At 48.5% G+C, this 15639-nt stretch overlaps 1 protein-coding gene across 1 annotated transcript; it reads left to right on the top strand.

Moving 5' to 3' along the window:
• The first annotated feature begins 1574 nt into the window (after positions 1 to 1574).
• LOC119461607 (uncharacterized) lies at positions 1575 to 10470 on the top strand. Its single transcript, XM_037722967.2, has 3 exons — positions 1575 to 1801; positions 2325 to 2560; positions 10055 to 10470. Exons 1-3 carry the CDS (start codon positions 1601 to 1603, stop codon positions 10425 to 10427), a joined length of 810 nt encoding a protein of 269 aa, XP_037578895.1. The 5' UTR covers positions 1575 to 1600; the 3' UTR covers positions 10428 to 10470.
• Positions 10471 to 15639: the final 5169 nt, after the last annotated feature.

Genomic DNA, 15639 nt, shown 5'->3' with positions numbered 1-15639 from the left:
TCTATGCGTATTAGAAGCTAAAGTAGGTTCACTAACTAGCGGCGCGTGATTATCGAATGGAACGCGTGAATATTTGCCAACCCTCTATTTCCCTAGTAGCAGCTAGAGCTTAAATGCGCTATGTGTAATAGTACCGGCTTTGCGGATTCGCCTAAAGTGTGTCGGGAGAGGTTATAATGTTTCTTCACGGAATACAATAAATATGTCCTACCCTCACCGTCATATTATCGCCGTCGTCGTCACCTTGCGGCTGTCGTCGCCCACAGTATCAATTACTTGCCTTAGAGAATCATGTAGGTCCATCTGATAACGCTTTGCGCAACCCCAAACGACGGCTGCGATAGCCAGCTACATGCAAAGCGCTTCGCTCGACACCGATTTTCACAGTGCGTGGAATCCAAAGTCGATCCAAATGGGTCTAGAATCTTCGGGCGAAAAGCGGTCCAGAACCAATGGTCACCGACGTCAACAAGGGTGGTTATGGGAGCAGCGATTGTGTGAGGACGGAACAAACATTAAGAAAGGAAAACAGTTTTTTCATAAAACGAGATATAGTTTGATTTCATTCAAGAAAAATAAAATTCTTAATCAGTGTTACGTGCGTGGGGCAAGGAAAGAAAAGAAACTCTCTTTAACTTCTTGTTTAACAATAAATGCCTCCTTTTTAGCCGCCGATATCAAAGCAGGCGTTCACGCCGCAATCGAATGTAATGCAATGCAGCTATTGAAGGCGCGCACATAGAGTTCACTAAAAGATAGAAAAGCCCATAGAGACGAATTGCGGGCCCTTTGAAGATACAGCTCCAATTTCAGGCCAGAAAAACAAATTTCGCGCCTTAGACAACAAAAATGACGCCACTTCTGTTTTTAAAGGAAATGGCATCACATTATTTTTTGCTGCCCCGGAAGTGTTCCCTCGTCACAAAGATAGTGCTAAGATCAAAGAAACATGAAACGCCGATGTTCCGCCATATTTTGAACGTATCGGCTTCTGTGGAAGCTTTGCTGCCAGATGAACCTTGTAGAATCTGTATGATTTTTTTAAAGGGAATGTTATGTAGAGTGGACGAAATACAAGCAAAACAAAAGTCGCGAGGCCATGGCACGAGGAAACTTTCTTCTTTTTCGTCTCCCTTTTTTGTTGACGCTGCATGGGAAATTTCTAGAGGCCTCTTTGGGTGCTACGCGATGCCCAAGAAGTGTGGCGAGAAATGCGCCTGATTCGCCGCAGTCAAAATAAGTGGGCTTGTCGTCAGCACTGCGACATTTCCCGTACTCCTCGCAGTGTTGCTGCCTATCTGTGCGCTTCAGGCTCCAGGCGTATATATGACGTAATCCCTTATGGCGGGAAAAGTGGCCTCGAACATTGATGTAATATTTAGCAGACAAGAATGCCTTTGCACGTGTTTGTTTGCAATGTCCAAACCTGGTGGCTTTAAACTGAAAGGCTGCCCTCTTCTCGAAAGCATTGAGGAGCAGGCTTGTGAATATTAGTTTCAGTGACCACCGATGTAGGACCGTATACGCTGGTGATGAAATGTACCCTCTATGGCAATCATTCGGTTCAGGAGTGGCGCCCACCGAACCGCTGCTCCCGGGCATGGTTCCGTTCACTGAGCCCCCGCGGCGGGACGTTGAGGCAAATGAGGCATCAGCGGGGGCCTCCTGGAAGACGCCGTCCACTACGAGTGAGCCAGCCGAGGAGGACTTGACCACCGAACAGCCGGGCGTGGGATACGGCAATGCCAGCGGTGACTCGGTGACTGCCGAGGATCTGTTGGCGCTGCCGTTCCGAAGACCCGTAAGTCTGACGACGATGACCGATCGACGCGAAGTATTATCCACATACAGTTGAAACAATAAACGAAGTTATCAATTTGTCATGAAATCTGCCTCGTAGTATTGCTTAGTAGCCGGTTACTAAATGTCAGCAGCGCTAAACGCTCACCAGTCCTTGTGCTGGCCAGTCTTTGCTGAGCCGGAGATAGCGTGTTCGACTCCCAGTCGTGGCGGCCACATTTCGGTGGGGCAAAATTGAAAAATGCTCGTTTACTTATATTACTTATGCGTATATAGTGTTCGTAAAATAACCCCAAAGGGGCGCAAATTGATCGGGAGACCTCTACTACATCATTTATCATATCGCTAATGTTGCTGTGGGGTGTTGAATCAATCAGTCCAATCCTGCTAATCTATCTATCTATCTATCTATCAAATCTGCCTTAGCTTGACTTTCCTTGGCTTGGCTGGCTAGCTCCGGTTGCCACAGTTTGATGGCTAGAGCTTCACCGTCACATTCTTCTCGTCGCTGCTGTTTGTCGTAGGCGAAACCTGAGTGCGGCGCTGTCTTCTACACGCACTGCCGCAAGCCTCGGCGTGAGTTCCTCTACCGCGCGTCACTCAACGCCTGCCTGGCCACCGCCGACGATCGGCCCGCGCAGCTCTGCAACCGCGGCACCAACCGGTTCACCTCGTGGCGCGAATGCGAGTCGAGCTGCGTGCTGACGGAGCCACCGCTCGAGGCGTGCCTCGACAAGACGCTGCTACTCGGATGCAGGAGGTACAAAGCACATCAGTGCTTGCAAAACCTTTGCAAAGCTGCAGTACACGAAAAGGGTCTAACAACACAAAGTATCTTGCTGACTTCACTTCATTTCTGCATATATATATATATATATATATATATATATATATATATATATCAGTCGACGGAAACAGTAATAGCAGCAGAAGCTCTTTTGGCGGTTTCGAAGGAAGGCGTCAGCGGTACGTCGCGAGGGGGTGGCGTCGGCGAAGGATATTTGACGGTTCGCATGACAGCGGCCTCACCCCCGGAGGTCGCCGTTTTCAGTTTCCCTGGCGCGGGCTTCCGCCGGTGACTCCAGTGGAATCAAAGGCGGATCGAGCGCGGTTTGGTGATGTGTGCCGACGAGGTGACGGCGACCACGACTGTCTTCGCTGAGGGACAGGAGGAAGACGGTTGCTTTCCAAGTACTTCTCGATTTCGTGTGGGCGTTCGCCATAGCGCGGGCAACGGGCGTCCGCATGGTATCCCCGCAAACCAATCCGTCGGTAATGGCAGTCGCGATAGAAGTGTCCAGCCTCCCCACAGTGATAACACAACGGACTGTTGTCGGGAGCGCGCCATACCGTTGACTTCCGCGGACCAGGACGAAAGTCTCATTGGAGAGTCGTGCGGTGGCTTGGGCTTGGGAAGCGTCGAGGAGGCTCTGTAGGTGGATGCGGGAAACGGGCCGTTGACGGCGTAGAAGCCCGAAGAGCATCGGCGTACGAGAACGTAGGAGGTTCGGTTCGCGTTGGTGGCGATTGATGAACCACCTGCCTGATTTCCTCCTGAATGACGTCCGTAAGGGCCGCGGCACACGGAGGTGTCGATCCATAATACTTCTGGAGTTCTTCTCGAACAACCTGCCGTTCGGTAAGGGACTCCCTGCCATCCCTTGCAGGTACAAGCGAGCATGCCGCAGTCATGGTGGTCTGGCGTTCATACTGCGATAGCCGCTGCCGAAGCATGCGCTCCATGACTGTTGCTTCACGGACGAACTGTGACACCGTTGTAGGAGGATTGCGCACGAGGCCCGCGAAAAGCTGTTCTTTTACGCCTCGCATTAACATGCGCACCTTCTTGTCTTCTGGCATTAGTGGGTCGGCCCGACGGAACAATCATGTCATGTCTTCCACGAACATGGCGACGGTTTCGTTCGGCATTTGGAACCTGGAAGATAGTGCCTGTTCGGCTCTTTCTTTCCTTTCAGGGGTACTGAAGGCGTCACGAAGCAGGCGGTAAAACTCCTACCAGCTGGTAAACGAAGCTTCGTGGTTCTCGTACCATACCCTTGCCGCGTCTAAAAGGGAAAAGTAGACGTTCTTCAACTTACGGCGAGCATACCAGTCATTAAAGGTGGCGACCCGGTCGAAATGGTCTAACCAGTCCTCTACGTCCTCAAAGGCGTCGCCGTGGAACGGGTTAGGCGTGCGAGGCGCGTTTACAATGCAAGGTACAGCAGCATTTGGGATCTCCTCGGTTTGGCTTAGCGGTTGTTGCCATTTTCCTCGCAGAGTTTGCCAGGGGACTGTACTGCGGTGGAAGACCTTGGAGGCGACGGCTGCTTCGACGGATTTCTGCAGTCTCTGAGGTACTAGCGTTGGTAGCTTCTGGTTCAGGACCAGCAGGCATAGGGCGTATGCGAGCCCAGCACCTCCACCAGTTTGTCGCGAGAGGAAAAGGCAGGCAGTCCGTTCCGAGCGAACGGCTGTTTACTGATTCGGCTGCAGCAGCCAACAACACTTCTTCGTCCTCGTCCTCTAGCGTTACTAACACGTGGCAATATATATATATATATATACATTGTGACAAGAGTATTCGGCAGGTAGACTTGACAAGCTTGACGGTTAAAACAAGCTGGTTCGTTGAAAACCGACCTAGCGCGAGCCACACGATCGTCAACGTCTTCTTCCAGACTGGCTGGCACAGAGCTGGTGCCGATGTGCTCCGGTACAATCGCTCCCCACGCAGAACGGAGCCAACCTGGTGACTTGGGGGAATGACAGCACAGGAGGGGTCCTAGCACGGTTTCAGCCGTGCGACGTGAACTGTTTCACGCCCTCGGCAGCGGTGGTCGGAAGATGGCTCGAGTGGCTCGATGATGTAGTTCACGGGAGACGTTTGCTCTACTACTCGGTAGGGACCATGGTAATTCGAGAGAAGCTTGGTCGAAAGGTCGGGAGTAGTGGACGGGACCCAGAGCCAAACTAGCATTCCTGGGGAATAGTGAGCACTAGATGCGGATTCGTCATGGCGAGATTTTTGGCGACATTGGTCTTGCGCGGTAAACGAGCAAGCCAGTTGGCGACACTCTTCAGCATAAGCAGCCGCTTCGGAAACAGGCGTGGCTTCAGAAACATCGGGTCGGTAGGGGAGAATGGTGTCCATGGAACATGATGGTTCACGTCCATATAGAAGAAAGAAAGGAGAGAAGCCGGTGGTAGCTTGTGGCGTAGAGTTATAGGCGTACATGACGAAGGGAACCACCTGGTCCCAATTGGAGTGATCATCGGACACGTACATCGCAAGTATATCTCCAAGGGTACGGTTGAAACGCTCCGTCATGCCATTGGTTTGAGGATGGTATGCAGAGGTGGTGCGGTGAACAATGCGGCATTCTTGGAGCAGTGCCTCGATAGCGCTTGAGAAGACGCGGCCACGATCGCTTAATAATTCACGGGGCGCACCGTGTCGCAAAATGAGGTAGCGAAGAAGGAAGCGAGCGACGTCTATCGCGCTGGCAGCTGGCAGCGCAGTTGTTTCAGCGTACCGTGTGAGATGGTCGACGGCGACAATGATCCACCGGTTGCCTGCAGGAGTGTTCGGGAGGGAACCGTAAAGATCAATGCCAACACAGTCAAATGGTCGTACAGGGCACGGTAAAGGTTGAAGAGGAGGTCCCGCGGTGCTATGAGGGGGAGTCTAGCGGCGTTGGAACTTAAGGCATGACCGCACGTACTGGCGAATGTATCGATACATGCCGCGCCAGTAATACCTCAGGCGTAGGCGGGAGTAGGTCTTGAATACGCCAGCGTGGCCGCATTAAGGATCGTCGTGGAAGGCGGTGCATATGTCCGAGCGCAGGTGACGTGGGATAACAAGCAGCCACCTGCGGCCATCGGTTTGGTAATTGCGGCGGTACAACAAGCCTTCACGAACCACTAAGTGTTGCGCTTGGCGACGAATGGCGCGTGAAACAGATTCAAGCGAACGGTGAGAGAGAACGTCAAGCAGAGAAGCGATCCAGGGATCCTTGCGTTGCTCGGCCGGCATGTCGGTGATGATGAGGGACAACGAATCGCAGGTAGAAGTTTATATATATATATATATATATATATATATATATTGTCGCGGTTCAAGCGAACAAGAGGCAAGAACACGTTGAACAAGACGGCGGAACAGCGTGTCAAAAAGTTGTCGCAGTTTCACCTGAAAGGCGAAGCATCAATTGCGATAGCAAATTTGAAGAGAGCTATACGGAGCAATGATAGCAGCTTTATCAGCTGTATAAACTTGGACATGCAGCAGCACCGGCAACACGCAGAACTGTTGTCGACGCCGCCGGCGTTTTGCCCGCGTTCGCTCAAAATGCGTGCGGCGTTGGTGACTGTTGCCGGAGCCTCTGATATAAATAGGCCATAGAGTTTCATATTAGTATAACTAGAGGGCAATGTGGCGCTGCGATCGTTCAACTATCATGGGAATGATGGGAAGTACAGGCTACGGATTGGTATTCTGTTGACTGGCGAACTAGTCTACAGGTATTTTTTGTCAGTTTTGGTTTCGCTTAGTTTTGCTCCAAGCACAGTTGCTACAATCCGTAGAACACAAACTTATTTGTGGTAGGAAAGGTTGCTGCTTCCTGGCTGTAGTCTGCTGTCGCAAAACGGGTAAGCGCAAAGCCACGACATAACAGTTGCTGGCGCGCACTTCAGAAGAAGCGGTACGTCAACATAAAATATAGTGAAGCATGCTCGTAAGAGGCCACAAGCGTCCAAGATAGCACTGCAGCAGGTGTGTTTAAAAGTACTCGAAGACGTTCATCAATCGTGACAGCCGATGCAGCCTTTCGAAAGAGCGAGAGAGTTCGCAAGTGCGTCTGCGAGAAAAGTTCACTTTCCCCGCGTTCGCAGCGAGCAGGCGTCGTAGCAGACGACACTTGTAACATTTCTCTCAAAGGCGCAACACTTTTTTCATAATACAAAATTTTTATTCCCATAAATATTTGATGAGTATTTTTTATATAAGCACATGCACGGTTGTTATTGCTGTTGTGAAAGTAAATAAATAATTATTCAATGGCGCTAAATCAGGCAGAACGATGCATACCCTGGTGGTAAACCATGCTTCAATCTCAAAGTCATACAAACTTTACTCAATGTATTATGCATTATATTAAACACAACATAAATAAAATTAAATTTTGCACGAAAATGTTTTTATACAGCTTCGTTTACTGCGCCGCATGCAAACGCCACCAGTTTCAAGACAGAAGTCAATCCGAAGCATGTACTTCCCATCATTCCCATGTAGGTTGAGGCGACGTTCAGGAGAACCCCCGTAGACACTAGCGCCACTTTTCCCTCTAGGTTTTTTATTTAGAAACTCTATGAAATAGGCACTTGGTGCCGCAGCTAAACGTCGCCTCCCTTCCCTGCCCCTCCCCCCCCCCCCCCCTCCCCCACAGCCGTTCGCGCGTCGGAAGAAGGTACGTTTAGGGCCCATTCACACTTGCTACTAGGCGAGGTCGCGCGACCAATTGCGACTGGCGACCAGAAAACTACTCCAGACGAACGATGTTCACACTTACAAATGCGACCGACGAGTCGCTAAACCGAAATGTATCACGATACGCCGTTCACGTCAGCTTGAAATGTCATCGCCGCGTAAAATAAGCGTCAGCGTATACAGACGTCCTGTTCCTTCGCATCTGATTGGTTCAGCTGTTCTGCGACTGCGGTCGCGCGACTGAAAAATCGAGCAGTGAGCGACTGGCCCGAAACGGTCGCATTTCGAGAAAAGCGACCATTTGCGACTACTTGCGACTGGTCGCTTTGCGACCAACTTGGTCGCGCGACCTCACCTAGTCGCAAGTGTGAATGGGCCCTTACTCTACATATATGGTGATTGTAGAGGAGGAAAGAGACGCCTACTTCTGCAGCCCTTAAGGGAGCACAGCGCAGAACGCGCGTTTCTTCTCCGCCGTGCGTTCACTCCCCGTGAAAGCGCGCGTCCCTAGCGCTCTTTCACTCGCACATACAGCGTTCGGCGGCGCGCGGCGACGATTTCATCTCCATTGACGTCATACGGAACCTCACGGCGACGGCGACGGCGACGGCGACGGCGACGGCAGAAATCTGCTTTTGAGTGTCCATATAATTGCTATCGCAATAAAAAAACCACCCGAACACAGACGTCTTCGTCTTCGAATTCCCCCTATCCCACTACACGGAGTCTGTTCAAGCACATATCGTCATAGTCGTTTCAATGTCTACATAGAGCGCGCGTCAATATATATATATATATATATATATATATATATATATATATATATATATATATATATATCATATATAGAATTAATAACCTAATAATAATAATTACTAACTTAGAATAAATTTCCAGGATGACACCAGTTTCGAGATCATAATTCCCGAACTTTGCAGAGAAATGCATTGGCGTTCCAGTTAATTTTGTGCTTCAATGCAACAAGCGACGTTTTGTTAAGAACCTAACTGGAACGCCAATGCATTTCTCCGCAAAGTTCGGGAATTAATATCTCTATACTGGTGTAATCTCGACAATTCATTCCAAGTGGATCCGCCTTGCGAACTCCACAGCTACAATTTGTAAATTGCAATATGGGCCATCAGGTAATTAGTTAAAAACTTAATTAGCGAATTTCTGTTAATTATTCGATTATGCATTTCAATTTCTTGTTCAAGTATACTATTGTATTCAAGTGTACTATCAAGTGTACTCAAGTGTTCAATTGTACTATCTGCCACAGGCGACCTTTAAGAATTTTTAAAAGTGTTCGCTGAAACACCCTGTATATATTTATATATTAAATTTCCGCATTTCTTCTGGTTATTCATCCAGAAGGGCAAACATCCTTCTGGTTTGTTATCTGGATACAGCGGTACCTATCGCAGCTGCAATTACTCGGGAGTACCTGATCACCAAACATGCAAAACGCGCAGTCGTCCGTTCGTACTTCTTTCATATTATCACGTTGCAGTGAAGGCGAAGAACCCAGTGTCAGAACTGCCAATCGCGAAACGAACTCTTTATTGGGCGCACCTGTACCAACCAAAGCAAGTTACACTTGTAGCACAAAGACAGCGGCGAGCGCAGTCCTCGATCGTCGAAATCTGATGAGCGGGTCAAGGGCGTCGGCTTTTATACATGACTCGTCGATGGTTCTAGCGTAATCGCTGGTGGCGGCGTGCTTCCCAGAATGTACTACACAATTCGCGTCGCGCATACAATAAAAAATTAAAATTTAATTATGGGGTTTTACGTGCCAAAACCACGATTTGATTATGAGGTACACCGTAGCGGGGGACTCCGAAAAATTTGGACCACCTGGGGTTCTTTACTGCGCACCTAAATCTAAGTACACGGGTGTTTTAGCATTTCACCCCCATCGAAATGCGGCCGACGTGGCCGAGATTTGATCCCGCGACCTGTGCTTAGCAGCCCAACACCATAGTCACTAAACAACCACGGCGGTGGCATACAATCAGATTACACAAGGTTCGGTGACAACAGACAACGAATAGAACCATGAATGACGTTCGAGGAAGCTCCGATACAAGCGGGTGGGTCCTTCGCGAAGTGATGACGTGTAAAATTTGTTAGCCTATGAAAAGCGGTCACCGGAGAAAGATAAACGTGTACACATGTCAATATATGTCAAAACGCGTTAGTTATTGGACCAGCAGGTGAATTTTCCAATAGACAACTCCAAACTCCACCGTGGTGCTGATTGTTATGCGAAATTTATTCGGTGTCGCCAACATAAGCCTTCATACTTTACACTTGCGCTGGCAGTTTCCCGTATATTCAGTATATTGAGCCATGATCTGAAGCGACGAATCGTCTTGAATCGGCGGGGAATTCACGGCCGCTTGTTCATTCCGCATCGGGCCATGAATCTCCGTTGTAAGAGCTGTCCGCTACAGTTGGAGGTTTTGACTGCACTAGATGGATCGGACAATCACATATTCTAGGAGGGAAGAAATCTGGGGTCACTGGTTAAGACTTTCACCGGCAGATGGGTTTAAGCGCGTTACTCTGCTACCTGCACGTGGAGAGAGTCGCAGACTGCCCGCAGGGCCTCATGTAGTTCATGTGCACAGCTTATTTGGTCTAATGTTTTTATAAATTTCAATCCCATTACTTCCATATCCCGCTACAGGGCAGGCGGCATGTCCTTACGGTGGTTTCTTTCGTCCATTCCCATCATATTCCTGTATCCCGCAGGCAAGACGTCCGCACCAGCTGGTGGTGGTTCGACGGCCGGGTGTGCCTGGCCTGGAACTTCCCTGCGGGCGGATGCCCTGCCAACGGCAGCGCCGTGTTCGCCACGGCCGACCAGTGCACGGCCCGCTGCACAAACCCACGATATCCGCCCTGCACCGCACCGCGTACTCAGCCCTGCTCCAGCGAGCAGCTCAAGTTCCCCTTTTTCGCGGCAGAGGCGCCTTCGTCGGCGGTGCAGGGACGGAGGCACTGCTTCAGGCTTACCCGGCGCGTGCTAGAGTCACACCGGTGTCTGACCGGTGCCAACCGGTTCCTCACCAAGGCTGCCTGTGAATCGGCCTGCAAGAAGAAGGCACCGTCAACCCGACCGTAGCCGCAGGTCCTGCGCTGCGGTCATTTGTATATGTAACAATACAATGGCAGAGTTTGATAATTTTATCCTTCCGTTCATGCAATTCTTTATGCAGGTGTGCGGAGTGTATGCAGATGGCTTGATGGGCAGCACATGATGGCATTGCTGTATATGAAAGACTTATGGCGCAGCAAGAGCCCTGTGCAGCAGAAAACTTGATACGCCACAAATTAGGTACACGGGAGAGGCGAATTTGAGGAATAGGTTTGCTGCTAACGTTTTCTGTCTTAGGGAGAGGTAATGCGTCCTTAGCTAGCAGCGCAATTGAGGCTGCGAAATGGCAATATGCTAAATAACATGAATTAGGTTCGTTGTTTTGTGCGCATGAAGCTGTTTAGGGCCTGTAGGAGCACGCAAGGTTACGGGGCGAATAGCGCTTGCAAATGCGCGTTCGGTGAACCTTAGGCTTGTTTATGTTAGCATTCGCCTTTAAATACCGAAATACCGTATTTGCACGATTCCACCGTGCCACCGATTGTAACGCGCCGTTATATTATCACCCACACATCCAAAAAGTAACTTGGTGCCGATTATGATGCTCAGATCAAGTAATGAAACCTGAGTCGACGCGTACCCTGTTGAAACGATTTTATGGAACATACAAAGGCGCACAGACACGCACACAGCTCAATATTAGCGGTCAGCAGTTATCGGAGTCGGACGACACCTCCTTTTCGCTGTCTACCGACCACAGAAAGTCATCTGCAGTGCCATTTAATACATTAGAAATTCAACACGGATAGAACCATAAATAACATTCGAGGAAGCTCCTATACAAGCGGGTGGGTGCTGCGCCAAGTGATGATGTGTAACATTGGTTAGCCTGTGAAAAGCGGTCACCGGAGAAAGATAAACGTGTACACATGTCAATTTACGTTAAAACTAATTTGAATTTGAATTTGACATGCGAATTTGAAGGCACCTGTTCAAAAAAAGGCGCGCGTTACAATCGTGCATATGTGGAATCATCATCATCATCATCATCATCGAAATCATCAGCCTATATTTACATCCACTGCAGGACGAAGGCCTCTCCCTGTGATCTCCGATTACCCCTGTCTTGCGCTAGCTGATTCCAAGGCTGCGATTTTGTAGTGAGGCATTATGACTTATTCTACTCTAGTTTTATCATCCACGGCTCACGGCCGGCTGATCCCGTTGATAACGCGAACGGACCGTCGCTCCGACCACTGACAAAGCGCGATATGCGCGAAAAGGCATTATTACCGGAAAGGCATCGCTACAAAATACCGGCCCAACTTGTGCCTGTAAATTTCCTAACTTCATCACCCCACCTAGTTTTCTGCCGTCCTCGACTGCGCTTCTCTTGACATGAATATACTATACAGGGTGTTTCATTTTAGCTGCACCAAATTTTTAAAAATTGCCTGTGGCAGATAGCACAATTATAATCCTTGATCTAAACTACGCGATGAGGCGGCCATTACTTCCACGAGAAATCAAAACGCCTAATTGAATAATTAACATTCAATCTACGAATTATAGCCGCTGAGTTCGCAAGGCGTTTCCACTTGGAACGAATTATCAGGGCTGAACCAGTTTCGAGATATTAATTTTCAAAGTTTCCGATGAAATGCATGGGCGTTCCAGTAAAAGAGGGCCCAATAGAGATTTCAGCTGTTGTCTCTGGGCGCCTCTTGTCCAACCACAGACGGCCTTGTAGACGAGCATCCGCCGCGGCTGTGGGAGGCAAGTGCTGCCGCCGGGTGCCTACCGGTAAAATAGGTACAAGCGCGCTCCCGGCCTGGTGCTCGGCCATTATGGGACCTCGACGATTGGAAAGGGGTGTTTGACCTCAACCCGAAGGCGCCCCACCTCAATAGGTGCTTGGGGCGCCACATGGGAAATGACCGCCATGGGAGCGGCCCAGACATCCGATGAAATGCATGGGCGTTCCAGTTACTTTTGTGCTTCAATGCATAAAACAGCGTTTTCCTCAAAAAGTTAACTGGAACGCCCATGCATTTCGTCGGAAACTTTGAAAATTAATATCTCGAAACTGGTTCAGTCCTGATAATTCGTTCCAAGTGGAAACGCCTTGCGAACTCAGCGGCTATAATTGGTAGATTGAAAGATGTACCGTAAAATTATTATTTAAAAAGTTAATTAGCGTAATTATGTGAATTATTCAATCATGATAGGTCATGACATGCGTGTCATGTAGGTCATGAAACAGCCGCCTGTACGTCTTGGTTCTCGTTGCTCTCATGGTCGTTTCGTTAACTTGGTGTGTACCAAAATTGGCATAGTATGACAAGAGTGTTTGACAAACATAAATTATAGGTCATGACGTGCGTGTCATGTATGTCATGAAACAGCCGCCTACGTTTTGGTGCTCTCATGGTTGTTGCGTAAACTTGGTAGGTATCAAAACTTGCAAGTATGACGAGTTTATGCCACACACAAATGATAGGTCATGACATGAATGCCATGAGATGCGTGCCATCTAGATCATGATACAGCCGCCTATGTCTTGGTGCACTCATGGTCGTTTAATTAACTTGGTAGGTTCCCTGCACACTGCTTCGTGTAACATCGATTCCCACAGAGCGATATCTATCGGCAGTTTTTTTTCGCCCGTTAAGGGCCCCGTGTCGCAGAAAATCTGGCGTTGGCGCCGGCGTGGGCATAGATGTCGGCGTCCATGGCGGAGAAAATCGTCGTCAACTACCCCAAACCTCGACCACGCAGGCCTTCCGCGTGGTGCAAGGTATTAGTGAACAAAAATTAGATTTCTAACAGTGAAATTCGTGAGAAAAATGGTAAAGTACAACATAACCACAACCTACAGACATGGTGACGCCGGATTATAATTTGGATGTACGAGAAAACATAATTCTGTTACGAGGAAACTCAAACACAAACTCCTTTTCCAGCTTTTCTACCATACCAACAGCGGCGCGCTCGGATCGGTTAGTTGCGAAATTCATATCCAGATGGCGCTCGCATCCTCGGCAGGTCAAATTGGGACTTCGCCTGCCTAATGCGTTTTGGACACGCGCATGCCTCGGGGCAATAGCAAACAATTAATGAAATAATTAGAAAAATGTGCTAGGTCTTTCACATTTTAATATAAGTCAACTTATATTGCCGCTGGAAAAACTTCTTCCCAGCAATGCATTTCTGTTTAAAAGTGAAGCTGACTTTAAGGGGATCGGTGTAAGCTTGGTCTTTCTAAGCTGGCTTTCCCACGTTCTGTGTTGCAGTGTAGTCTACTCAAAGAAAAATGCGATGCGAACGAGGCCCGATAACGCTGTCGCGTTCCACTCTTAAAGGCAAACCTTAAGCGTCCTCCAATTTTTTGATGCGGGATTTGCCGCCGGACGTATGTGTTGAAAACTAGGTGGGGTGATGAAAGTAGGAAATTTGCAGGCGCAAGTTGGAGTCAGCTAGCGCAAGACAGGGGTAATTAGAGATCCCAGGGATAGGCCTTAGTCCTGCAGCGGATATAAGTGTAAGCTGACGATGATGAGGATATGTATAAAAAAGTTGAACAAAAAATTCGCCAGCCCTTCTACCACGTGAAGATGGACTATCAACAAATGGAGGGTATACATACCCTCAATTTCGCCCATTTCGCCGTGAGGCGAAATGGAGAAATGGAGGGTACGTATACCCTCCATTGCGGCATGAAAAACGTTTCCGTATGAAAAAGGGCTACTTTTGCGAGCTTTTCGTGACGCATTCACTCGTATGTGAAAAGTCAAAATATCCGCTGAGGCTAATCTAAGTCTATGCTATCTGAAACTGTCCTATTCAAGTTTCACGCGGAAGCATCAGCTAATCAAGTGAAAATATGTATGAGTTTTCGATCATGCGGGGCCGAGGTAAATGCGTTATTGTGAAATTTCTTTACAATGGGAGTAGTCCATAGGCAGCGCTCAACGTATATAGTATGGTCAAAGCAAGTGCAGTTGATGGTTATTACCCCACAGAAGTTCATATTGTCAAGGAAGTGAGTGGGATTCTTACGAGCTATTGTGCAATAGTGCCCTAATGTAGTGAGGTGTAGCGGGCGGTATTCGTTAGAGAGCAAAGCAACGCATTCTTTTGGCATGCAGAAAATGGTCGTTGCTGTCTTAGTCAATAGCTGGATTTTTGTTTTACAGTCTAGAAGCAGAATGAACAACGGAAGAAGAAGGTGGTCGTGCCGAAAAAAAAAAAAATTCGCGCTACCACTCTCCGTCCCTTTGACTGTAAGGCTTCGGCATCAATGCATCGTGAAGGAACACATTACGTCAGACGGGGTCGAGCACCTTAATAGGGCTTCGTAAGTCGCAGCGGCATGCTTCAAAGGGCATGTCCATTTATCCCTGGATCAGGCAGCCATGCTCCGTTTTCTGCTGTATTCACGGGTTATTTTTATCAGAGTTGCCGACGGCAGCACAGGTGACCGACAATGTTCGCAGTGACCGTGCACTGTCTGCATCAACCGAAGCCCCCTCCCCCTAAAAAAAAAAGTTAGTGTATAGGTACTAAGATATTCCTTCGTTACTTCATATTGGGTAGCGTCCTTGTACAAGGATGTGACCTAGTATTGGAGGCTAGATTACAACACTGAATCACATACATGTGCACCCTGGAAAAATACTTCTACGAAAAGTTAGCGTGTCAACCTTGCTATACGCAAGTCATCCTACTTCAGTGAAAGTAGGTTTAGAAAATAGGATAGGAAGACAAAAAGGAAGCACATTATTAAAGGTGAAATCACTCCATGCGTACAAGTGTTCTCGGAGCAGATATCAGTACTGATTGACGTTATAGTACAGTGGTCGGGCTTTAGTGCATAGCTCGATTCCCGTTGCCTGTGTCATGGAGCCGTGAGAAATCAGTCAGCTGAATGTGTAGCCATACGGGTGCGAGATAACGTTTGGCTGGCCAAGAACAGAAGCCCAGAGTTAAACAATGATTGCAGTGACACAGAACGTGGGGAATTCTACATTGGGAGTTCGCACCTGACCACTAGATAAAGACAAAAGATCAAAACAAAAGTAATAACAAGGCAGCTTAGACTACAAAGCTTGAGCTTGCTTCCCGACTCCCTTGGGGTGTGACTTCTGAGGCAATTTTTCCTTTCTTCCATTTCAACAACTAATTTTCTCCTCCATTTCTTCTACCCTGGAAAACGCTTAAGTCGTGTAGCAATGAGGAA

Source organism: Dermacentor silvarum, chromosome 8 (assembly GCF_013339745.2).
Source record: "Dermacentor silvarum isolate Dsil-2018 chromosome 8, BIME_Dsil_1.4, whole genome shotgun sequence".
In the NCBI taxonomy this organism is placed as follows: Eukaryota; Metazoa; Arthropoda; class Arachnida; order Ixodida; family Ixodidae; genus Dermacentor; species Dermacentor silvarum.
The sequence above is the reverse complement of the archived record's forward strand: the minus strand, read 5'-3'. Positions and strand labels throughout refer to the sequence as shown.

Bases quoted from the DNA above. Each gene is read 5' to 3' on its own strand.
- LOC119461607 (XM_037722967.2), top strand. From the start codon at position 1,601: ATGGTTCCGTTCACTGAGCCCCCGCGGCGGGACGTTGAGGCAAATGAG. The intron at 1,802-2,324 runs GTAAGTCTGACG...TGTTTGTCGTAG, and splicing joins CGCTGCCGTTCCGAAGACCC to GCGAAACCTGAGTGCGGCGC. The intron at 2,561-10,054 runs GTACAAAGCACA...TGTATCCCGCAG, and splicing joins CTGCTACTCGGATGCAGGAG to GCAAGACGTCCGCACCAGCT.